General features: G+C 57.9%; 2 protein-coding genes across 3 annotated transcripts in view; one reads left to right on the forward strand and one right to left on the reverse strand.

The window, feature by feature from the left end:
- The first annotated feature begins 9,813 nt into the window (after window positions 1–9,813).
- Window positions 9,814–23,355, forward strand: part of LOC130595850 (uncharacterized) — a 38,495-nt gene continuing 24,953 nt past the window's right edge. Inside the window, exons 1-12 of the mRNA XM_057402892.1 lie at window positions 9,814–10,060; window positions 11,027–11,428; window positions 11,519–11,645; window positions 11,939–12,052; window positions 12,610–12,720; window positions 12,856–12,975; window positions 13,073–13,801; window positions 16,484–17,248; window positions 17,496–17,592; window positions 19,870–20,218; window positions 20,277–20,614; window positions 21,924–22,091. Coding sequence (XP_057258875.1) covers window positions 9,833–10,060; window positions 11,027–11,428; window positions 11,519–11,645; window positions 11,939–12,052; window positions 12,610–12,720; window positions 12,856–12,975; window positions 13,073–13,801; window positions 16,484–17,248; window positions 17,496–17,592; window positions 19,870–20,218; window positions 20,277–20,614; window positions 21,924–22,091 — 3,548 coding nt within the window. The 5' untranslated portion in view covers window positions 9,814–9,832. The remainder of the gene's footprint in view (window positions 10,061–11,026; window positions 11,429–11,518; window positions 11,646–11,938; window positions 12,053–12,609; window positions 12,721–12,855; window positions 12,976–13,072; window positions 13,802–16,483; window positions 17,249–17,495; window positions 17,593–19,869; window positions 20,219–20,276; window positions 20,615–21,923; window positions 22,092–23,355) is intronic.
- Window positions 16,117–22,375, reverse strand: LOC130595798 (uncharacterized). Of its 2 annotated transcripts, none has more exons than XM_057402815.1 (4): window positions 22,184–22,375; window positions 19,951–20,349; window positions 18,204–18,407; window positions 16,117–17,672 (listed from the first exon to the last, which is right to left on the reverse strand). In XM_057402815.1, the coding sequence occupies exons 2-4, from the start codon at window positions 20,336–20,338 to the stop codon at window positions 16,645–16,647; spliced, it is 1,620 nt and encodes a 539-aa protein (XP_057258798.1). In that variant the 5' UTR covers window positions 20,339–20,349; window positions 22,184–22,375; the 3' UTR covers window positions 16,117–16,644. The 2 variants fall into 2 exon arrangements, with proteins under 2 accessions (XP_057258798.1, XP_057258797.1); XM_057402814.1 differs by having other exon boundaries at window positions 19,951–20,585.

The raw sequence follows: 23,355 nt of genomic DNA on the forward strand, positions 1-23,355 counted from the left end.
CACGCTCACAGGGCCTTGTTCTCATGGGTGACTTCAACCACCCTGACATCAGTTGGAAGGACGGTACGGCCCGGCACAAGCAATCCAGGAGGTTCCTTGATTGTGTGGAAGACAACTTCCTTCTGCAAGTAACAGAGGAGCTGACAAGGAGAGGTGCCGTGCTTGACCTCGTGCTCACCAACAGGGAAGGGCTCGTTGGAAATGTGACTCTCCAGGGCAGCCTTGGATGCAGCGATCATGAGATGTTCAAATTTGAAATCCTCAGGACAGTGAGAAGAGCGTGCAGCAGGCTCACTGCCCTGGACCAAGAGAGCAGACTTTGGCCTCTTCAGGAACCTGCTTAGTAAGGTTCCATGGGATACAGCCCTAGAGGGCAGAGGTGCCCAAGACTGTTGGTTGATATTCAAGGATCACCTGCTGCAAGCTCAGGAGTGTTGCATCCCAACCAGAAGGAAGTGCAGCAGGAGGGCCAGGAGACCTCCTTGGATGGATAAGGGTCTCCTGAGGAAAATTCAATTGAAAAAAGAGGCTTATAAAAGGTGGAAGCAAGGACAGGTGGCCTGGGAAGAGTACAGGGATGTTGTCTGGGAAGCTAGGGACCAGGTTAGGAAAGCTAAGACCCAGCTAGAATTAAACTTGGCTAGGGATGTTAAGTATAACAGGAAGGGATTCTATAGGTATGTAGTGAATAAAAGACAGACTAGGGACAATGTGGGCACTCTCTGGAAGCTATCAGGAGAACTGGCTACACAGGATTTAGAGAAGGCTGAGGTTCTGAATGACTTCTTTGCCTCGGTTTTCACTGGCAAAGGCTCTGACCAAACCACCCAAGTCTTGGAAGGCAGACCCAGGGACTGCGAGAATGAAGACCTTAGGCCCACTGTAGGAGAGGAACTGGTTTGAGACCATCTTAAGAACCTGAATGTGCACAAGTCCATGGGGCCTGATGAAATCCATCCGCGGGTCCTGAAGGAGCTGGCAAATGAAGTTGCTAAGCCCCTGTCCATCATATTTGAGAAATCATGGCAGTCAGGTGAAGTGCCCGCCAACTGGAAAAAGGGAAATATAACCCCCATTTTCAAGAAGGGGAAAATGGATGACCCGGGGAATTACAGACCAGTCAGTCTCATCTCTGTGCCTGGCAAAACCTTGGAGCACATTCTCCTGGAAGGCATGCTAAGGCACATGAAAATCAACAAGGTGCTTGGTGACAGCCAGCATGGCTTCACTAAGGGGAAATCCTGCCTGACCGATTTGGTGGCCTTCTATGATGGGGCTACGGAACTGATGGACAGGGGTAGAGCAGTTGATGTCATCTACCTGGACTTGTGCAAAGCATTCGACACTGTCCCACACGACATCCTTGTCTCTAAATTGGAGAGACATCAATTTGATGGATGGAACACTCGGTGGATAAAGAACTGGCTGGATGGCCGCACCCAAAGAGTTGTGGTCAATGGCTCAGTGTCCGGCTGGAGACCAGTAACGAGTGGTGTCCCTCAGGGATCAGCGTTGGGACCGGTCTTGTTCAACATCTTTGTCGCTGACATGGACAGTGGGACTGAGTGCGCCCTCAGCAAGTTTGCCGATGACACCAAGCTGTGTGGTTCAGTTGATGCGCTGGAGGGAAGGAATGCCATCCAGAGGGACCTCGACACGCTTGTGAGGTGGGCTGATGCCAACCTCATGAAGTTTAACCATGACAAGTGCAAGGTCCTACACCTGGGTCAGAGCAATCCCAGGCACAGCTGCAGGTTGGGCAGAGAAGAGATTCAGAGCAGCCCTGCGGAGAAGGACTTGGGGGTGCTGGTCAGTGAGAAAATGAACATGAGCTGGCTTCAGAGTGCACTTGCGGCCCAGAAAGCCAACTGTATCCTGGGCTGCATCAAAAGGAGCGTGACCAGCAGGTCGAAGGAGGTGATCCTGCCCCTCTACTCTGCTCTTGTGAGACCTCACTTGGAGTATTGTGTGTAGTTCTGGTGTCCTCAACATAAAAAGGACATGGGACTGTTGGAACAAGTCCAGAGAAGGGCCACGAGGATGATCAGGGGACTGGAGCACCTCCTGTATGAAGACAGGCTGAGGAAGTTGGGGCTGTTCAGCCTGGAGAAGAGAAGGCTGCGTGGAGACCTCATAGCAGCCTTCCAGTATCTGAAGGGGGCCTATAGGGATGCTGGGGAGGGACTCTTCATTAGAGACTGTAGTGACAGGACAAGGGGCAATGGGTTCAAACTTAAGCAGGGGAAGTTTAGATTGGATATAAGGAGGAAGTTCTTTACTGTGAGGGTGGTGAGGCACTGGAATGGGTTGCCCAAGGAAGTTGTGAATGCTCCATCCCTGGCAGTGTTCAAGGCCAGGTTGGACAGAGCCTTGGGTGAGATGGTTTAGTGTGAGGTGTCCCTGCCCATGGCAGAGGGGTTGGAACTTGATGATCTTAAGGTCCTTTCCAACCCTAACTGTTCTATGGTTCTACGATTCTAAAATGGAAGACGAATGCTTCTCACTTGCTTCCCAGCCACTCTCTTAGATGACAGAGCGGCTGCACATGCCCTTTTATTGGACCTTTCCCCAGTATAAGAGATGTGCTGTTAGACAGTGGGTTATGCAGGTGTGTGCTGGAAAACAGCATAATGGAGTCTTTTGGTACAGTTCTAGGAACAAGAAGGAAAATGTTGTTCTTTGAGAAAGGAAAAGGCAGTATTTCTCATGTAAATGAATAAAAATGGCTCATGTTACAAAGCAAGGGCTTAAGTACAGGGCACAGAGACTTGAAGGGAACAGGGTGACAACAAACTGTCTTCAGGGCTGCTTGTTGCACAATATACCCTTTGACTACATCTTTGTAGTCAAATATCTTTGTAATAATAGGGAAAAAAGCAGAGGAGAATAATCACCATCATTTGGGGGTTGGAACTGGATGAGCTTTAATGTCCCTTCTAACCCAACGCATTCTACGATTCTATGATTCTAGTCATGGCGTCTATTCTATGTTTTCTGTGCTCTCTTTCTTGTACAGACCATCCTCCTTCCAAAAGCAGCATCCAGGCACACAAGGTGCCGCACATCAAGGATCAATGAGATGTGGGGGAAAGGGAAATTCCTGCAGGTTTTAGTGCAGGTGTGGGTGAGACCCATCAGAAATTAAACAGAAAACGCATTGAAATCGTACAGGCTGGTAGGATTAGAGGAAGAGGGATTGTGGCTCATGCCTGCTTTTTTATCCCAAACTTGTCTTCTTTGTATGGACATAGCCATGGAGAAGCAGGAGTTGTTCTTTGGAGATTTATGTTATAACACATAGGGTAAAGGGAACATTTGGAATCTTCTTGTTCCAGGCTTCGCTGTGATCAGATCCAAGTTGCAGCGTCATGCAGAGTGTGGGAAGTACAGAACTGCGTGTGCCATTCCCAGGAGGATCCCAAGACCTCAGCTGCCCAATTTCATTCAAGGGGGTAACATCTGAGAGTCATCAGAATTCAGCATCAGTCAGGCAAATCCAACAGGAAACTGACGAGGTGACAGCTCTCTTGAGGAAGGAGATCCCAGTGAATTCAAGGAGATCCTTTGTTATCGGCAAACCCATGCAGGAGAACACCTGTTTCTGTGCATGGAATGTCATTAAGACTCGTAAATTGAAAATTGGGCTCAAAAACATAAGCAAATTCACACCAAAAGGGCTTGAGTGTCCTCGTACATGTGCACAAACTTCAGTAAAAGCTTTGGTCGCCACATAGACCTGATGTGACACCAGAGAACTCACATAGGAGAGAGGATATGAAAGTGTATGGAATGTGAAAAAAGTTTTGTGGGAAAACCCAGACTCACTAATCACTTGCAATCACAGAATGGTTTGGGTTGGAATGAACTTTAAGATCATCCAGTTCCAACCCGTGCCACAAGCAGGGACACCTTCCACCAGACCACGTTGCTCCAAGCCCCGTCCAGCCTGGCCTTGAACACTGCCAGGGATGGGGCAGCCACAGCTTCTCTGGGCAACCTGTGCCAGGGCCTCACCACCCTCACAGGGAAGAACTTCTTCCTCACATCTCATCGCAGTCTCCCCTCTGTCAGTTTAAAGCCATTCCCCCATGTCCTGTCCCCACCTCCCCTTGTCAAAAGCCCCTCTCCAGCTTTCTTGTGGGCCCCTTTAGGTGCTGGAAGCTGCTCTAAGGTTTCCCTGGAGCCTTCTCTTTTCCCCAGGCTGAACAAGCCCAGCTCTCTCAGCCTGTTGGGATGGTGTTTTCTAGTTTTACAGCGATTATAGGGGAAGTTTTAGGATAAAACAGTTTTCCTAAACTGCATCAAGTTCAAGCATGAAAGGTGGCTGGTTGGTGCCAGCCTGGCATTCATTGATTAGGAGCTGTTTTTAATTAGCAGCTAGATGATTCATATCTGAAAGGAGGATGTAGAGCAGTCTGGACTGTACCAAAAGCATTACTAAATATATCTGGTGCACCCACCACCACGTGCTAGAGAATGTCCATATTAATGCAAAAAAATGCTGGAAGTTCTTCAGGTACGAGAAGACTGAGGAAAATGTCATGGTCAGAACGGGATTGCAGAGCTGTGAGCAGGAAGTGGAGCCCCTGAGAGCTGAGGTTAAGATGAGTGGTCATGGTTGATGTAAAAATAGCAACCAAAGGAAAAAAGCTCAGCAGCTGGAGTTGCAGGAGAGCAGCAGTTAAAGTGCTGTCACATGGAAATAATGACCAGAATCAGTTGCTTCAAACATCTATTTACAAGGGGAGAGGTGTCAGTTCGATCACTGAGGTTCTGGAACAGACCACGGGTGTATTCTTAACGTGTGTGCAAAGTGTAGGTAATGTTATGTTGTAAACCAAAGGAAGTGGTGGCTTCAGCTCCAAGGCAAAGATTGACAGATGGTGTTTGTTTAAAGACTATGTGTCTCCTGCCCCCAGGCTGCTGATACTCCACATTTTCACTTATTCCAGTTGAGGGCAAAGAGTGAAAAAGTGTCTTAGCAGCCACTTTGAGTCCAGGAGCAAAGTCAATGCTTCCCTTGAGGAGCAGTAGAGCAACAAACAGCTGGTTCTGTGGTGGGGTTCAATATGTTCTGAAGGGGATTGAGGGAATACACTTGGCCCCAAGGGATCCCTGACTACTCCATTACAGGAGAAATCTCCAGAAAACCCTTTATTGTTGCTTTCTTATTATTTCTTTCTCTTAACTGCCCTTGGGACAGCTTTTCTTTTATTCTTCACAGAATCACAGCCTGGTTTGGGTGGAAAGGAACCTTAAAGATCATCCGGTTCTAACACCTTGCCTTGGTCAGGGACACCTTCCACTTATAGCCCCGTCCAGCCTGGCCTTGAACACTGCCAGGGATGGGGCAGCCACAGCCTCTCTGGGCAACCTGTGCCAGCCTCATCACCCTCATGCTGAATATCTTCCTAAGAGCTCACTGAAAAGAAATAATCACCTTGTTTAGAGGTTTAAGTGGAAATTGGGATTAAATGGAGGTGGAAAGCCACGAAGGCAGTGTGCTAGCCAACATGATGGCAGTGTGTAGAGTTTTACTTGCACAAAGTACAGAGCAAATCTTAAACCACAAAATGAAGCAAAAAATGTCAAAAAGATTCAGCAGTAAAGCAAGGTGTCTCCCCTGTGAGAAGCATTGAGAGGTTGGCTCCTTGTGTTAGCCGTGGACATGACAACAGGGAACAGCTACAGGAGTTGTGCTTGTGTAAAGCATGTTTGATGCTCATTTAACTGGTAAACATTCAGTTGTGCTGGGGAAATCCAGAGTCAAACCATCCTAACACGACCTGTGTACCAAGAAAGGAGCAGCAGCAGAACTGGGAAGAGATCCATTGTCTATGATTTGGAAACAGTAGCACCAGTTTTCTCTCACCTTAAGTAGAAGGGCTCTGGTGTGGCGGCCAGGGATGGCGATTCCACCACTTCCCTGGAAGCCTATTCCATGCAGATACCCAGCTTAAAAAAAAAGATAAGTCCTTTTGGGTTTGTTTCTCATATAGAACCCTCTTTTCCATTCCACTGCTGCTGGTGGGAATTTTGTCCTTCATGAGCCTTTGTATAGCTCAGAATGATTAAACAAATAGTTTATGTGGAAGAGTCATTGTTCCCTTCACAAGATGTTGCTATGAACTTCAAAACCCATTCTTTCTGAAGCTGTATTTAAACACTGTGTTTCCAGTCCTCATGGAAAAATACCACTAAAGCAAGGCAGCATGTTTTCAAGAAGTGGTAGCAATTGGGTAGTCCTTCAGTGCAGTGTCTGCTGAGGTCCTTGGGAAGTTGAGGTTTGAAGGGCTGCAGAAACTTGACCTTCCTTACCTGAGTCTTTTCCCAGAAACACTTCTGGAAATCATGAGATTCTCTGAATTCCTCATTGGGAAACTGTCTGAATTCCCTTATAGAAGGAAGAGGTTTTTTGTAGTCTTTGTTATTTAGTAAGACGCCTAAGCTGAGACTCTGTGTCCTTGCCTTGAGAAATAGCCTTCATGCATAGGGAAGTACAAGAAACTGTGTAGACTCTTCCATTTGTGCAGAGGGGAAAAAAATGCCAGATCCTTGGCAAGAGAGGATTTCCTTAAAGAGAGTTGCCAACACCATTTATTTTTAAAAAGCCTTAGGTGATGTTTAATGTGCAAATTAACAATAAAACACGCATTAAGGAATGTGTAAAGCTCACCCTGCTGTGTAGCACCTCGTCAGGAGTAGCAGTGACAGGAACACACCTGAGAATAGAACAGTTTGAGTCTGAAGAGCCCTAAATGGTACAAACAAGGTCCGGAAGTCGCACGTGAGGCTTTTCTGCCCTTCCTGGTTTAACTAGGATGAATTGCCCTCTGAAGCATCCTCTCCCATTCCCTTCTCCAGTTTGCAGACTGAGAGGTCTGGCATTTTGTGATTAATGCCGATAAAAGATGATTTCTCCTCAAAGTTTCTCTGAGCTTCTCCCTCTCTCCACCGGATGCAGATAAAGGGTCTCATCCTGTGTGTTCACTTGGTGCCTCATGGGCTGTGGGTGCTGCCATCACACAAATAAAGACAAAACTACAGAAAGAGAGGCCTGGTACAAGTACTTTTTGCAAAGGGATCATCTTCCCTTCTTTGTCTGGATTTTTAGTCAAAGCAACCAAAAAAAGAGCCCTTTCCCAGAAAGCTCCACCTGCTGTTGGGGAGGTTTGGTTTTATCGTGTTTATTGTGTGTAGTTTCCACTCTACCCCGTTACATCCCATCCTGAGCAGATCCAGGCCCTGCCCACACATTCCATACCCCAGGTGCTTCCCACTGCCCCAGTTTGGAGCAGAACTGGAACCGAGTGTGTAGCAGGTGCCTGGGAGACACGGAGCAAATCTGGTGAGCAGCAGGTTCCAAGTGAAGGGAGGGCAGGGATCCCTAATGTGGCGGTTCCTTATGCTGGAGCCACCCGTGGAGGAAGATGCTGCAGGTGCAGGGATTTTACACTGGTTCAGAATTGGCTGGATAAATTCCCAGAAGGAAAAAAGAAAAAATTATAGGAAATATTCATTAGGGAAAAAATCATCCCTGTGAGGGTGCTGAGGCCCTGGCACAGGTTGCCCAGAGAAGCTGTGGCTGCCCCACTGCCTTGACAGCGTTCAAGGCCAGGTTGGACGGGTCTTGGAGCAACTTGGTCTAGTGGAAGGGGGATTGGAATGAGATGAGCTTTAAGGTCTCTTCCAACCCAAACCATTCTAGGATTCCCTCTGACTTGATGGCATCTAAAGCTGGTACCAATGAACATGGAGCCCTGACTTTACGTTCCCAAGCAGGAGAGCTGTCCCTGGGATGCACCTGCTCCCCACAAGCAAGAACCTCCTACCCAGATCCAGAGGGAAGGTGGGAGAGCAGCTGGTCCCCATCCCTCCACAGTAGGGACAGCAGTGACTGTTGTCAGGAGCTGGCTCCTTCCCATCGAGATCTACTGGTTGCCAGGTGTGGTGTGAAAAAAAACAGTGAACTGCCTTGATTTGCTGGTTTCCCAAAGGAACAAGGCTTCCATGACTGTGCTGTGCCTGTCTGCTGGTCCCCCTCACCAAACACTGTCCCCTGCAGCCCTCCTGGTCCCTGCTGTGCCAGGGGTGCTGTGTGCCAAAGTCCCGGTGAGGGGGTACAGCCAAATCCTGGAATCTTTGGGACCAGGGTGGAGAGGGCAGTTCAGGACAGCAGCACCTCTATGTGCTCTTTGGTGTTCTGTTTCACCAAAGACCAGTGTTTCCCACTCTTACTTTTAATTGCACCAAGAGACTGAGCTCCCTGAATGCTGCTTTTAGGCATTCCCTTTGGGGTCCCCATCCCACCTCAACCAGCGCTGGGAGCTCCCCAGGCCCTGTGGGGCACCACCAGCTTGTACCCTCGGTCCCAGGAGACACGCTTGCCACCCCCAGTGCTTCTCCTGCTTCAGGCTCTGGCGGGTGCCAGCGGCTGTGGCTCAGCCCTGGAAGCCAGGATGGTGTTGGGCCATTAGGGACCTTCAGGTGCCTGAGCTGGAGGAGACGCAGCACTGGAAGAGACGCAGGAGCCATCCCATCTTCAAGTGAAATGGCTGCTCAGGCTCCTGTGATGCCTGCTCAGCCCGTTAACCCTTCTCGGCCCACCGCCCTCTCTGCTCAGAGGCCGGGATGAGCCTCTCCGTGTCCTGTGGAGGGGAGCCCCCTCTGTGCCAGCCCCTATGCCCCTGAAACATGAGCTTTCCCTGGGAGGTTTCCATGAAAGCAGGACCCTAACGCTTTTCCTTGATCTGACACTGACACCAGCCCCTGGAACTTAGACTGAAAAGTCCCAAGGTTGGGGTGAGCTGGGGGGGTTCCCCAAAACCAGAACATCCCCACACATGGGTCCCACATCCATCTCTGGCCAGGGCAGGGGTCCTGCCTGCGGTGGCTGTGTTCCTCTGCTCACACCAGGCCCTCATCCTGCAGCCCTCCGTGTGTCACTGGGTGTTTGCTGGATGGAGAAGGGGGGTCCCAGCAGCACAGTGTCCCCAGGGGTTAGAGGGACACCACCTTGCCCAACCTGCCACCTTCAGGCTGTCACCCTGGGGTGCTGGCAGGGATGCAGTGCCCAGCTGCATCCAGAGGAGGGTAGCCCGGGGATTTTGGACTCAGGACACCCACCAGGCCACCGTGCTGGTGCTGATACCAGAGCTGCAGCTGGTGCTGGTGTCAGGGCAGAGGCTTGGTGCCAGTACCTGGGCTGGGGCTTGGTGCTGGTGTTGATGCCAGCAGCAGCACCAACATTTGGCACCAAAGCCAGTGCCAAGGCTTGTTGCCAGTGCTGGTAACAGTGCTGAAACTGGTGCTGATGCTGATACTGGTGCTGGGGCTTGGTGTCAGTGCTGGTGCTCATGCCGATGCTGCTGCCAACACTGATGCCTGTGCCAACACTGGTGCCAATGCCTTCCCCATGCTAGCGCTGATACTAATGCCAGTGGTATTGCCAGTGGTGGGGCGGTGGCTGCAGTGGTGCCAATGAATGCTGTGCCCGTGCTAACGCCGATGCAGATGCCCATGCCACTGCCGATCCCAACGCTGATGCTTCCACAGGTGCCAATGCTGAATCCGTGCTAGTGTCAATACTGATGCTGGTGCTGGTGCCAGTGGCAGTAATGGTGCCGACGCATGCCCGTGCTAGTGCCGACGCTGCCTTCGGTGCCAGCGCTGCCTTCGGTGCCTGTGGCAGTGCTGGTGCCGGTGCCAGGGTGCCCGTAGCGCCGGTAGCAGTAGCGGTGTCGGGGCTGCCGGGTGTCGGTGCCGGTAGGCGGCAGTGCTCCGCGCTCGGCGCCGCTCCCCCGCCCGCTGCCGCGAAGCCCGGCGGAGGCGGATGCAATTCCCCGGCTGCCCCTGGCTCCTCGGCGGGGCGGCGGGGCCCGGCCCGCAGCGCGCAGGCACCGACAGCGGCTCCAGTCCCGGCCCCGCTACCGGCCCCGGCGCGGAGGCGGGCGGCAGTGCGGCCCCGCTCCGCTCCGCGCTCTCCCCGCCGCGGCCCGGGCCCAGCCGCCGGGGCCCGGCCCAGCACCGCGGGGCCATGGCCGAGTGGGCGCCCGCCCAGGTAAGCGCGGCCCGGACCGGACCGGGGCATCGGCACCGGCACCGAAGGCGGAGCCGCTCTCCCCCCGCGCCGCTCCCCGCCGCCGCCACGGGCCTGACCGGCCGGGACCCCCCGGCACTCCCGGCCCGCGAAGCCCCGGCCACCCCGTTCGCTCTCCAGCCCCGGGCCGCTCGCGGAGACCTGTCCCGGGATGCTCCGGTGCCCCCGCGATGTCCCCGGGACCGGCCCCAGGATGTGGCTGGGCGTCTCCGACCCGGGATGTCCCCGTGCCCGCGGGATGCCCCGATGCCCCGGGGATACTTCACACAGGCTCCAGCCCCGGGATGCCCTCAGCACCCCTGACCCGGGATGTCCCCGTGTGTCCCCAGGATGTCCCCGGGCATCCGCGGTCCAGGCTGCCCCGAGCCCCCGGCCCCATCCCGAGGGGATTCTGCCTGATGGGAGTCAGCAAGGGGTGGGGGCTGGGGGTTGCTGGGGTGGGAGCCTCTGCCCTCATAGGATGGTGATGGTGCTGGCCAGTGTCCCACGGGGACAGTTACCGGTGCTGACCCCGTGGTCACTCTGCAATCTCTCCCTCACCTACTGGTCGAGCAGAGCCCAGCCTTGTCTGCCCCTCACCATCCCAGTGCTGCTCCATCCATCTGCCCTGTCGCCTTCTGGTGCATAGACTGGGTCCCAGCAGCTCCTTCCTTGCCTGGGCAGCACCAACCAACCACTCTAAGGGGTCAAATCCTGCTCAGTCAAATAGCTGATTTGGGATACACAGCGGTGCCTGCAGGGAGGTGCCTAGGGTGGCCGGGGCTGGGGGAGATGGGGGCGGACCCTTCCAGCAGCCAAGGAGGGCAGGGTGAGGATAGTGCTGCCGGCTTTGGGCAGTGGGTGGCCCAAATCAGCCCGAAATCAGGCACAACCTGGTGAGGGGGTGACCATGGGCCCCCTCCCACCTGCGCCCTCCCCACATCCCAGGTGCAGGAATGGAATGTGGAGGCCCCCCACCTGATGCCCCTGCAGCCACCGCTGCTGCCGGAGCGGGCACACGTACGAGAGGCGCAGCTCCACTCTGCCGAGGCCTCCCTCTGGACCGTGGTGGCCACGGTGCAGGCGATGGAGAGGAAGATCGACCTCCTCGCCACCCGCCTGCTCAGCCTGGAGGGTCGGTCCGGCACAGCCGAGAAGAAGCTCCTGGACTGCGAGAAGACAGCCATGGAGTTTGGGAACCAGCTGGAGAGCAAGTGGGCTGTGCTGGGCACCCTCATCCAGGAGTACGGGCTGCTCCAGCGGCGCCTGGAGAACGTGGAGAACCTCCTCAAGAATAGGAACTTCTGGGTGCTGCGGCTGCCCCCTGGCCCCCGGGGCGAGGTCCCCAAGGTAATGGCTCTTGGGGGGGTTGTGGGATGGGTACACTCAGAGCCCCAGGGGAGTGGGTGCTGCTGAGCTGCCGGGGGCTTATCCCTGCAGGTGCCGGTGACGTTTGTTGACATTGCTGTCTACTTCTCCGCGGAGGAGTGGAAGAATTTGGAGGAGTGGCAGAAAGAGCTGTACAATAACCTGGTGAAGGAGAACTATGAGTCTTTGATCTCCCTGGGTAAATATCCCTTCTCACCCCTTTCCCAGCTGCATCAACACAAAAGGTTCCGGATGCGGGTGCACGAGGATGGGATGATGTGCTGTGCTATGCCGGGGCCGCCACGTGGGGCAGCCTGTGCTGCCTGTCCCGAGGGTGCTGCAGTGGGTTTTCTTCCCCCAGAATCAGTGCTACCCAGGCCTCCAGCATGGAGGTCCTGCTGAATGCGGGCAGGTTCTCTGCCCGTCGGCATGGGGAGGGTGGGTTGGGTGCAGCCCCTCTGCTGCTGCCATCCGTGCTCTCCCTTTGTGCAGATGGTGCCCTCTCCAGAAGTGAGGCACAGCCCCGCAGCGAGCGCCCAGAGGGACCTTGCGTCCCTGAGCAGAGGGACCTGGAGCAGAGGGAGCTGCCAACAGATGCCTGCGCGGGTGAGACACCAGCCCCTGGCCTTGCTGCCTCCCAGCTTATGTTTCCCTCTTCCCACTGCTTGCGTCCTTCCCCTTTTCCCGGTGGTCCCAGCCCTTCAGGCCCAGTTTCCAAGCTGTGGCCAGACTCTGCTCCCTGCTGTGTGACCGGGGGCCACCAAGAGTAACTGGAAAATCCCCTGTGACTGATGTGCCGGGGGTCTTGGGCATCCATCACTGGGAGATCCATGTGTTCCCCACTGCCACCACATCATGTCAGAGCCCATGGGCTGCATCGCAGTCACCTGTCCTTGTTGGCTGTGCTGTAGTCACCCATCCCCAAGGGCTGTCCCACAGTCGCCCATCCCCATTTGCTGTGCCATCATCACCCATCCCTATGGGCTGTCCTGAGGTCACCCATCCCCACAAATCCCCCAGGGGTACTTGGTGCCAAATAACTGCTGTGGGATAGGGATATCCGACTTGGCCAGAGACCAGGATCCCACATCCATGGTGTATTGGTCATGGGTCACGCTGGGTGGCTGCATCTTGGCACTGGCCAAGTCTCTCCTTGTGAGCAGAGTCGCTGATCTCCACCTCCGACATCCTGTCCCGGATCAAACAGGAGGTGGCCTTCGTTGGGGAGCAGCAGTTCACAGAGGAGCGGGCCATGCCGGCAGACCCCTGTGCAGGTGAGGCCGGGGCTGTGCCACACACCTACCAGCTGTCCAGCGCCAGCAGCAGCCAGTGCTTTTTGGAGCCGCTGCCTCTCTCAGCCTGCCCATTGCAGGATGTGTCTGAGTCCCTGTCCCTGTACTTCCCTGCAGGTGCAGACGCCCTGATCACTGCCCATGACTTCTTGTCATGGATCAAGCAGGAGGAAGAGCCTTGCGTCCGCGAGCCCTGGGAGCTGCCAGAGAGGGAGATGCTGACAGGCCCTGGTCCTGGTGAGTGATGCTGAGTCCAACTCCATGGGGCTGGGATGGGGCTGGGAACGTCCCTGGTGTCCCCAGCAGCCACTGACTAGGGTGTTCCCCCCTGCAGCTGGTGATGGGCTGCTGGTGAAGACAGAGGAGCGGTGCCCCCACGCCGAGCCCCCCGATGACGTGGGTTTGCCGGGCAGCTCTGGGGAACTGCTCTTCCCCAGCACGGGCTTTGGGAACCCTGAAGGACAGGCAACGGTGACACCAGCTCCAGCAGTGGCTCTGCCAGCACAGCACAGACTGGGCAAAGCTCCGGGCTCAGAGCCGGGGCCGGGAGCCGAGGCAGCGGGTCCCACTGCGACACCGGGACCTGCCGAGGAGCGGCCGCACGGCTGCACCGAGTGTGGGAAGAGCTTCAGCGGGAAGAAGAGCCTGCGGATCCACCAGCGGAGCCATGCGGCCGAGCGCCCCTACCCCTGCGCTGAGTGTGGCAAGAGCTTCAACTGCCACTCAGGGCTGGTGCGGCACCAGATGATCCACCGCGGCGAGCGGCCCTACAAGTGCACCGAGTGTGGCAAGTGCTACAGCCGCAAGGAGCACCTGCAGAACCACCAGCGCCTGCACACGGGCGAGCGGCCCTTTGCCTGTGCCGCCTGCGGCAAGAGCTTCATCCGCAAGCAGAACCTGCTCAAGCACCAGCGCATCCACACCGGAGAACGGCCCTACCAGTGCCCGGCCTGCGGACGCAGCTTCCGCTACAAGGAATCCCTCAAGGATCACCAGCGGGTCCATGGGGCCGAGGCGGGGGCCCCCCCGCTGCCACCCTCTGGCATCATGCCCCCTGGGGACTAGGGGCTGCTCTGCCACGGACTGACACCCCCCGGGATGGGGCAGGCGCTGGCCACGCAGCTTCCTACCAAATAGAGGTGCCCGGCCGGAGCGGGGGCACATGGGGATCCCCGGGGCCAGCCCCTGCTATGGACGGACGCTCTTTGGCCCCCACTGCTCCCCGCACTGGACAATCCTGCTGCACAGGATGGGGAGCAGCCCCCTGCTGTGCCCCCCCACTGCCAGCCCCCCGCCTGCTGCTCTGCTCCCTCGGCCCCTGCTGCTTATTTTTACTGCCCCCCGCCCCGTGCCATCCTGCTCTGTACAGTGCTTGGGGTGTAGTTTTGTATGGACAATGCGCTATGGAATAAAGTCATGCTGGGCTGCAGCACCTTGGCCCCCAGCCCCACGGGGTTCCCCATGTCCCTCAGGCCTTGTGGCCACGCTCCTGCCACATCCCCGTGGTCCTGCATCCTGGGCAGGCAGTGGCAGTGCCTGCAAGCTCGGTGATAAGGAATGGGAGGAAATCATGGCTCAGCACGGGGCATAGGGCAGTGGGAATGGCAGCACCACAGAGCCAAGGGGCATGGTGGCTTCCTGATGCTCCTGTGTCTCCAGCCACTGTGGCCTGGTGCTGGCAGAGCGGGAAGTGCCTGCACCCACGGGTGAACCTGCAGGGAGAGGGAAGGACAGGCAGCTGTGCTGCAGGGTGCCTCTGTGTGTGTCTGCACACACCAGCCATGGCTGTGCAAAGGCTGCTGGATGCAGCCGTGCGCTCTGGGGCCATGGGTCCTGGGTCTCCCCAGTGGCTGCAGCCCCAAACCCTTGCTCCACACCCCTGCCTCATCAGACCCTTCTCAGCATGTCCAGTTCCCAACATCTCTCGTTTTTCCTGCCTTTCTGTGAAATCTATGGGCCTGTGGCCCACGACCCAGCATCTCCTCCCTGTGCCTCCACACCCTGCTGCAAATCATTTCATTAATTAGTAAAACAACCAGGTAGCAATGTCCTGCTCATTCATGCCAGCTGCAGCACAGGCAGCACCTCTGCCTTCATTTTAACCAGCTGAATCCCAGCCCTGGGGTCCTGCCCACCATCAGTAAACTGCTCCCAGGTCCCCCCTGTCCATGATTTGGGTCACCCTGGGGAGTCCCAGCCAGAGCCTGGTGACCCAGCAAGTGCTATGGCTTTGGTCAGTACCCACAGTGCCACCCTCCCTGTGTGGCTGCACCCCCTGCTCTGTCCTACTTGGGTGGCAAAGGAGCTGCCACCAAGCAGGGATGTGGCTGTGGGTCCCCACATACTGTAGATGGGTGGGAGCATTAGCCCAGGGTGGCCTTTCAGCTGTGCTGACACTCTGATACGGGCTGCAGCCAGAGCAGGAGAGAGGGTGTGAGGGGCTGGAGCTCCTGGGGGACTCTACACGCTCTTAGGGGACACTGCTCGCTCCCTGGGGACACATGCCAAAGGGGCCATGCATGATGCCAGGGACCCTGCAAACTCCCTGGAGACCATGCACACTCCCTGCAACCTTGCACATTCCCTAGGGACCCTGTGCACTGCTCCATACCCTGCACATAGCAGGGGACCTTGCATGCTGCCCCTGAGCCATACATGCTGTCACCCCACCCCAGAGCCACGCAGGCAGCGGAGGTTGCCATGTCCAAGCCCAGGTAGCACAGGTCCTGTTCTCAGCCCTCATCTGGGGTGCTGGCTTCCCCTGAAGGTGCCACTGAGCCCAGAATTGCTTGCCCCACTGTATGTCCCAGTACTGGCTGTGCACGTTAGGGTGATGGAGCAAACTATTCCGTATCACTGCAACGCACTGTGCCCAGCTCACCAGCCAGGGCAGCCGAGGCAGCAGAGTGCCGGCAGCACCAGGGACTGGAGCAGGGAGAAACCTCAGGCAGGCAGTGCATTAGCAGCATGACACAGCAGCCGAGCAGCACCAGCACAAGGGAGCAACGACCGGGGTAATGGAGGAGGCTCTGGAAGCTACACAGGGAGCCGGGATGGGACAGGAACCACATTGGGTGCTGTGGGGAGGGCAGGTAGGGGTGCCCCCATTGGCAGCAGCAGCTGCTCCCACAGGGATCAGGATGGGCTGGGGTGGAGGATAGGGGGAGCATGTGGCCCCTCACCCCTGCGAAGGGCTACCTTCACAAAGGCAGGATTAATCCTCAGGTGTCCCTCACTGCAGCTCAGCACCCACCGCAGCTCCTGGGCTGAGATGGGAGCACAAAGGCTTGTGGAGGGGGGCAGCAGGTCCTGCTCACCAGGCCCCTCCTCACCACACCACCCCTGCCCTGAGCTCACACAGAGACAGCTTTTCTGTTTTTTTGGGGCTTTTTTTTTTTAACAGAAGTTTATGGTTATATGCAAATTAGGTCATTAAATGATTTGCATAAAATGTTCGCACATCAGCGACTAAGTGTTCCTAACTCCCCACCCCCCGAAGGTAGTAATCCTACTCGACTAGCGCTGTCACACGTGTGGCCCCGCTGACCCCTGTGCGTGTCTCCCTGCTCGCTCACACATGCCCCGTGCTCAGCGGCCCTGCTCTGGGCCGCTCACGCAGGCAGAGCCATGGTCGCAGGCACAGGCCGGGCACACACACACCCGTTTACCACGCACGCGTGTATCCACACTTCCCTCCCCGGGCACCGGCCGCCTGTGCCCCCTTGTGCCTTCCCCATGCTCACAGGGAGGACCCAGGCGCCCTGCACGCCTCCTGTGAGCCAGGCAGGTCCCTCGCACACCGCTCCCCACGCGCACGCCCCACTGTCCGTGGCTGGGCACCCGCCGCGCAGCCAGAGCCCCGCAGGCACAACCATGTCCTTGGTGGAACGGCGTCCCCGCCCGTCCCTAGCTGTTGGTGAGGAAGAGCCGTCTGTGTCTGGAGGCAGAGCCGCGTGGCCGGCCCCGACGCCGGCCCCGGCCCCGGTTCCCAAAAGGGCTTCTGCTGGGCACGGTGGTCTCTCCCCAGCTCGTGCTCCCGGCCTGCGGCTCAGGGAAGCTGGGCTCAGCTTTGGGCTGCTCGAGGAGAGGGCTGGGGTCCGGACGGGGCTCGGGTGGCGGCGCCTGGTTCTGCCGGGCGCTGGCCCTCTCCTGGCGCAGGTAGCGCAGCTCGTCGCGGATGTCCGTGAGGACGCCCAGCAGGCGGAATTGGAGCTCGCGGTCGCGGGCTCTCTCCTCTCGCTGGGTGGCCCGCTCCTCCTGCCACATGGCCAGCTCCTGGTGGTACAGCTGGTCCCACTGCTCCTCCAGGTCCAGCAGGTGATGGATGTTAGTCCTCCAGCTCTCCCGGCGGTCCTCCCGCAGGCGGGAGCACCCCAGGCCACGGGGTGGGCCAGGGGCAGCAGGAGCATCCCCTGGGGGGGAGGCGGAGGAGGGCAGCGACTCCTCGGTCAAGGCGCCGTGCAGCGGGGAGCGGGCCGGGGGCTCCTCCTCTGCCGCTGCCTTCTCCCAGGTAGGCCCCATCAGTACCCTGGGCAAAGCGCCCATCTCCGGTCCCGGGCCCCCCGCCTGCTCCTCAGGGTGTGAGGAGTCGAGCCCGCGGCCCAGGGGGGGGAGGTCGGAAACCCCCTCATGGCCCCAGTCTGAGTGAGCATCTACGGGGTTGAGAGGGTCCTCAGGCAGGGAAGTGACAGAGCCCTGGGAGCTGCACCTGCGGATCAGCATGGCCTGGCGGGACAGTTTCATGTCTTCCTCTGCAGACATGGGGGCCTCAGGCCCCGACTGCATCCCCACGGCCCCGCCGTGGACTCTCTCCACCTCCCGGCCTTCCCGTTCCTCCTCCTCTGACATGGAGGCGTAGGAGACCAGGGACTCGTTTCGCAGGGACGGGGAAATGGCTGACACGTCTGGAGTCCGCAGCTCTGGTCCCGACTCGGCTGGAAGAGAAGCCTTACGGTGAGCCCCAGCTGCTGTCCTGGCCCCCTGCCCCTCCCTAACGCACAGACACCCTCCTCATGGACATCCCTGATGGACACAGCAGGCCAATGTGCCCCATCTGCACAGCTCTCACCCTCCAGCTTTGCTCACCCCTGCCCTGAGTTCCCCAGGTCGCTGTGTGACACAAGGATGGCCATTGCCTTTGCCTTCCCTGGGATTTGTCACCTTCTGCCACTGCAAAAACACTGGCGGTTACAAAACCATGCTTCAGGTTCCCCGTTATGCATCCACAGCCCTTTGGGACTCACAGACCAACCACACAGGCTGGGCAGGCATAGGGAAGTGTCTCCAATCGGAGTGTCCCCCACTACGACACCACCAGTGCCACACCGAGGGCTGCATCCAGCCCCACGAGCAGCACTCTGCCACACCAGGACCCAGCAAACCACCACCAGAGCCTTTTACCTCCCATCCAGACAGACCCAGTGCCCTCCCTCCACCGCAGCAGCCCATCTCCACTGCAGCCTTACCCGAACTGCTCTGTCCCTCCCCTCGGCTGTACTCGCAGATGACGGAGGGGTCGGGGCTCTGCACCGCCAGCCGGGGCACAGCAGAGCCCTCCACGTCCGGCAGGGATGAGGGCTGCCCGTTGGTGTCAATGTAGATGCTGGGATGGCTGATGCCAGGCTGCAGGTGCATGAAGGACTGCTTGGTCGCGCCGGGGAAGAACAGATCTACGCGACAGAGAGAATCCAGCCTCAGCCACTGTGCTGATGGCACTGCCAGTTCAAGTGCCCCCACAGAAAGGCGGATGGGGCTCCCCAGGAAAGGGTCCCATGGGAATCTGCACAGGAATGATGCTGTATGGGGGACACGGTCGCACTGAGGCACAAACGCTCCTCCTGTGAGGCTGGCCCACTCTATCGCTCACTCTCACCTCTCTCAAGACTGTCCTAAACTTGCCCAGCTCTGAGGGTGTTGGCATCCGCTAATGTCCTGCAGGACTTCTGCCTCCAGCCCAGAACCCTTCTGCTCTGCAGCAAAACAGGCATCTGGTTCAGACACAATCTGAGCCTGAACCGAGTGGAATGAGACCCACACTGCCCACTCTGCCCCCAGTGAAACCTGTTGGGCCAAGATGAAATCGAAGAGCAGAGGAAGAAGCAGGGTGGTGAGACACTGGAATAAGTTGCTTCAAGAAGCTGTGGCTGACCCACCTCTGCAGTGTCCAGAGCCAGGTTGGACAGGGCTTGGAACAACCTGGTCTAGTGGAAGGTGTCCCTGCCAATGGCAGGGGACTGGAACTGGATGAGCTTTACGGTCCCTTCCAACACAAACCACTCCAATTCTATGATTCTATGACAGCTAATCCTGGTGTCCTCTGGAGACACAAGTCAGACATGTCCCCTCTGTGGAAATGAAAGGGCATGGGTGGGTTTGGCCTCCTGGCCAGTAACAAAGCCCAGCTGGGGTGTAACCATGGGCCCAGCTCAGCACTACTGCAAGACCAGTGTTGGGTCTTGGATAAACATTTCCCCCCCCCAAATACCTCTCAGGCATTTGAGCTAAACAGGCATTACCCAAGAGCAGAACCAGCAAGAAGGTTCTGTGCTAGGCTGAGATGCTTGCTCTGCCAGTAACAGAGGGGTCAAGGGCATGGCCCCAGTAGGAAGGCATAGCCCTCCCAGCGACCCACCACTCCCCCCAGCCATGCATGGCATCTGGGTGCAAGATGCTGTGGGAGGACAGAGGGACTCTGCACTGAAGCAAATGCTCCCACTCCCTCTGACCTCAGCTACTGATGGGGGACACCGACCCTGACAGGAAAACAGGAAATAAAATCCCATCCCATCTTTTACCAGCTGCCTTTAGATGGTGACCAGCAAGGCCAAGCACTGCATCAAAGAAATAAAAAAAGACAGCCAAAAAAGACCCACTCCCACAAAGTTTGAGGTGTTCCCGTTGATCCCAGGTTATTTCCACAGTGGATTTTGAATTCCAGCACACACAGTTTTTAGACTTGGTAGTTTGCTACGCAGACATGATAGGACCACAGCCTTGCAGATGATGTGATCACAATATAAACCACATAGGAGGGCAAACCCCAAAAGACTCCTTCCACAGAAGGGAGCACAGAATGCAAACACCCAGCAGACCCCAGAGTTGAAGATGACTGTGCCCTGGTGACATTACCAGACCAGATGTCACTCAGAGGGACATAGCACAAGACTCTTCCTACTCCAACTCTCCTCTCCCCAAAGAACCATCACGACTGACCTGGGTCCAAGATGATTTCGGGCTCCGAGTCGTGGCTGGCCTGCAAGAAGGTAGAAGCCACCATCTTCTCCAGGGGCGTGAGACGTGGCTTGTGGAGTGGCCCACCAGCACGGTTCATGGGCAGGTGCTTCTTGGAGGTGATCTTCTTCTTGACGTCCAGCCGCAGGTCACGCCACTTGTGCTTGAGGTCGTCAATGGAGCGCTCGGTATAGCCCAGGAAGTTGACGCGGCTTTGGATTTGGGTCCAGAGCTGCTTCCGCCGCACCGGGTGAGCCCGCAGGGCTTCAGACCCATACAGGGCGCTGAAATGCCGGACCACATTCCAGACCAGCGTCTCAGTCTCGTCATTGGAGAAGTTGGCCTTCCTCTTCCGGCCAGACGCTGGCATCGCCTGCGAGGCTGCGGCAGAGGTGGAAGGGGCACAATTGAACCTCGGTCCCCACTCCTCTCTGTCAGCTCCTGGGGGGAACATGGGGCTGCGGGAGCCCGAGGGAGCCGCGGAGGAGGGAGCCGAAGCAAGAGCCCCCGAGGCATCCATGGCAGGGGAGGCTTGGGCCAGGGAGGATCTAAAGAGCCGCTTCGACACACCACGCGGCACAGGGGCACCTCATCCCCTTGCCCCGGCTCGAGAGCACCTGGGAGGGGAGAAAAGGAAAGGGCAGCGGTGGGTGGTGGCAGCGTGGGGTGATGGCAAGGGCCCCCAGCCCTCTCCAACCAGAGGCACCCAGGGACCCCCAGCCAGCTACCATGGGAGCCACAGAGAGGGTCATAGTCATGACACAGGCCATGGCAAGCACCTCAGCCACAGGTGCCCCATGTGCTTTGGGGCCATGGCAGGTGGCTCAGGGCCACAGAGAGGGTGCTGAGGAGCACCTCGTGGCCAGGCTTAGGGTGATGGGGAGTGCCTCGAGGCCACAGTGAGGGGCATGTGGCCATGCTGACAGCGATGGGGAGCGCCTCTGGTTGCATGGTGAGTGTCTCCAGGACAGGGTGAACACCCCAGGACCACGGCAGGAGCCACAGCAACAACTTCAGGGCCATGGCTATCGCCTCTGGGCTGCAGTGAGCCTTGGTCATGGTCAGCACCTCAGGTCTACAGCAAGCACCTCGGCACCATGGCAAGGGCTATAGCTATGGTGGAAGCACTAGGGCTGCAGCATGAGACCTCAGGGCAATGGTGAAAGCTTTGGCCATGATGAGCACTTTGGGTTTCCAGCTACGGCTTTGGGACCATGGCACAGACCTTGGCAACAGGATAGGTCTAGGGGCCATGGCAAAAGCCTTTGCCATGGTGAGCATCCCAAAGGCACGATCAAGACTTTGGCCACGATGCAGGCCTTGGCAAAGGTCTTGGCCATGCTGAGAATCTCAAGACCCCATTGAAAACCTCAGGTTCCTGGTGAGGACCTTGGAGCCTTGGTGAAGTTGCTGGCCGTGGTGAGCACCTCAAGGCCATGGCAAAGATACTACAGAAAGCCTTGGTCATGGTGAACACCTCAAGCTTCCATTGAGGCTCTTTGTCCCATGGAAAAAAAACCTTGACTACAGCAAGTGTTTCAAGGCCATGGTGAAACCCTGGGCCATGGCAAATAACTCAAGCTCTCACAAGGACTGTGGGACCATAGCAAAGCCCAAGGCCACATCAAGTGCTCCAAGGCTATGGCAAAGACCTTGGCCATTGTGAACACCTCAAGCTCCAAGAGCTTCAAGATGCTGGCAAAGGCCGTGGTGACCACAGTGCATGTACTGGGCTCACAGCAAAGCCCCCAGCAATGGTGACCACCTGGACACCATGTCACAAGGCTCCTGACCATGGCTCACCGCAGTCCTGGCCCCACTGCTCCCCTCATCCCCCAGCACCATGGCAAACTCCTCAACCACCCTCAGCATCTCCAGGCCGCACGGACAGCCCTCCATCAGCCACCTCGGGGCCCTGGCTGAATACCTCAGAACCGCAATCACCCTCCCCTCAGAGCAGAGGCCTCTCCCCGATCAGACGCGGGATGCCCGGAGTGTGGGGGGGGCAACCGGTACCGGCTGCACCCCCGGGGCAGGGCCGGGCCCTTCGGCGGGTGGCTTTTGTTCGCGCTTCCGCCGGGCACCGGGGACAAAGGGGCCGGGGCCTGCCCTCCGGGGAGGAGGTGGGGGGAGCCGGGGGGCAGGCACCGGCCCTGGCCACAGGCCTTCCACCCCCCTCCCTCAGCACCCCGCGGGGCAGGACGGCTGCGCCTACCTGTGCCGGGACGGGCGTGCGAAAGGGGGGAAGGGGGGGTGGGGAGCGGGGAGGGGAGCCGGCGGCGGCGGGGCCGGGCTCGGCGGGGGGCTCAGCTCCGGCGGCGGCGGCGGGTAATGGCTCCCGCCTCGGCGGAACTCGCCTTCATTTCCTCCGCCTCCGAGCGGCGCGGCGCGGCGCGGCGCGGGCCCTGCGCGCCACCGCCCTTGGGCGCCGCCTGGCGGCACCGCGGCGCGAAGCGGAGGGCCGGCGAGTTACGCGGGGTTGCGGGGGGAAGGCGGGAACACCACACAGAAACACCCGCGCATCCACACGCATCCCCGCGGGTGCTGCATCCCGGTGGGGATCCCCCCGTGCACCCCGTGCACCCACACGCCTCCCCTTGGGTGCTGCACGCTCCCCCCCTCCGTGACTATGCATCCTCCTGGGGTTCCCCCCTTGCACCCCATCCCTGCACCCTGCAACCCGCCTCGAGTGCTGCGTGTCCCCGTCCCCCCCCGCCCCGTGATTGTGCATCCCCGTGGCATGTCCAGGTGTGTCCCAACAGGCACCTCCTGCCCTACCACGGTGCACCGCGTCCCCGCATGCACGCCCACCCGGGGTGTGTCGCCCTGCGATTGTGCATCCTTGTAGGTACTTCCCTGTGCATCCCTGCGCGTCTCTTGCATCCCGATGCTCTCAACCGTGGGACACTCTCTTCCCTTGTACCCCCGTGACTCTGTATCCCCATGGGCACTCCTCGTGCAACCTGTGCCTGCATCCCCCGACTGCTGTTTGCACCCCCGTGACCATGCAATCCCCTAGGCACATCCCTACATGCACCCCTGCGTATCCCTTGCAGGATCCCTTGCACATGCGTTGCATGTGTTGTGCGTTTCCACAGGCAACTTCACACACAGCGAGTGCCTGAACCCTCCCATGCGCTCCCTGAATCTCCAGTTGCACATCCCCATGGGCACTTCCCGGTGCATCCCATCCCCTGCTCCCCTGAGGGGAACTGCTGTACTCCTGTGCATCCCAGTGGGCATCGCTCAGTGCACCCTGCCCTGTACACCCCAGGAGCACCCATTGCACTGTCCCTGTTCCGCTCACTCTGGCAGGCATCCAGGTGTCCCCTGCACCTCATGCACCCAGATGGACACATTCCAATACCCCCTGCATGCTCTGTCCTG

This window comes from Pezoporus wallicus, unplaced genomic scaffold (genome assembly GCF_028554395.1).
Source record: "Pezoporus wallicus isolate ANWC-B61680 ecotype Strahan unplaced genomic scaffold, APGP_CSIRO_Pwel_v1 contig_8057, whole genome shotgun sequence".
NCBI classification, from domain to species: domain Eukaryota; kingdom Metazoa; phylum Chordata; class Aves; order Psittaciformes; family Psittacidae; genus Pezoporus; species Pezoporus wallicus.

What these genes read in the sequence shown, in the direction of transcription:
- LOC130595798 (XM_057402814.1), bottom strand. Translation starts at nt 20,488, where the DNA reads ATGGATGCCTCGGGGGCTCTTGCTTCGGCTCCCTCCTCCGCGGCTCCC. An exon ending in CGAAATCATCTTGGACCCAG is followed by an intron (nt 18,408 to 19,950) that starts GTCAGTCGTGAT and finishes TCTGTCGCGTAG; the next exon opens with ATCTGTTCTTCCCCGGCGCG. An exon ending in GGAGGGACAGAGCAGTTCGG is followed by an intron (nt 17,673 to 18,203) that starts GTAAGGCTGCAG and finishes CTTCTCTTCCAG; the next exon opens with CCGAGTCGGGACCAGAGCTG.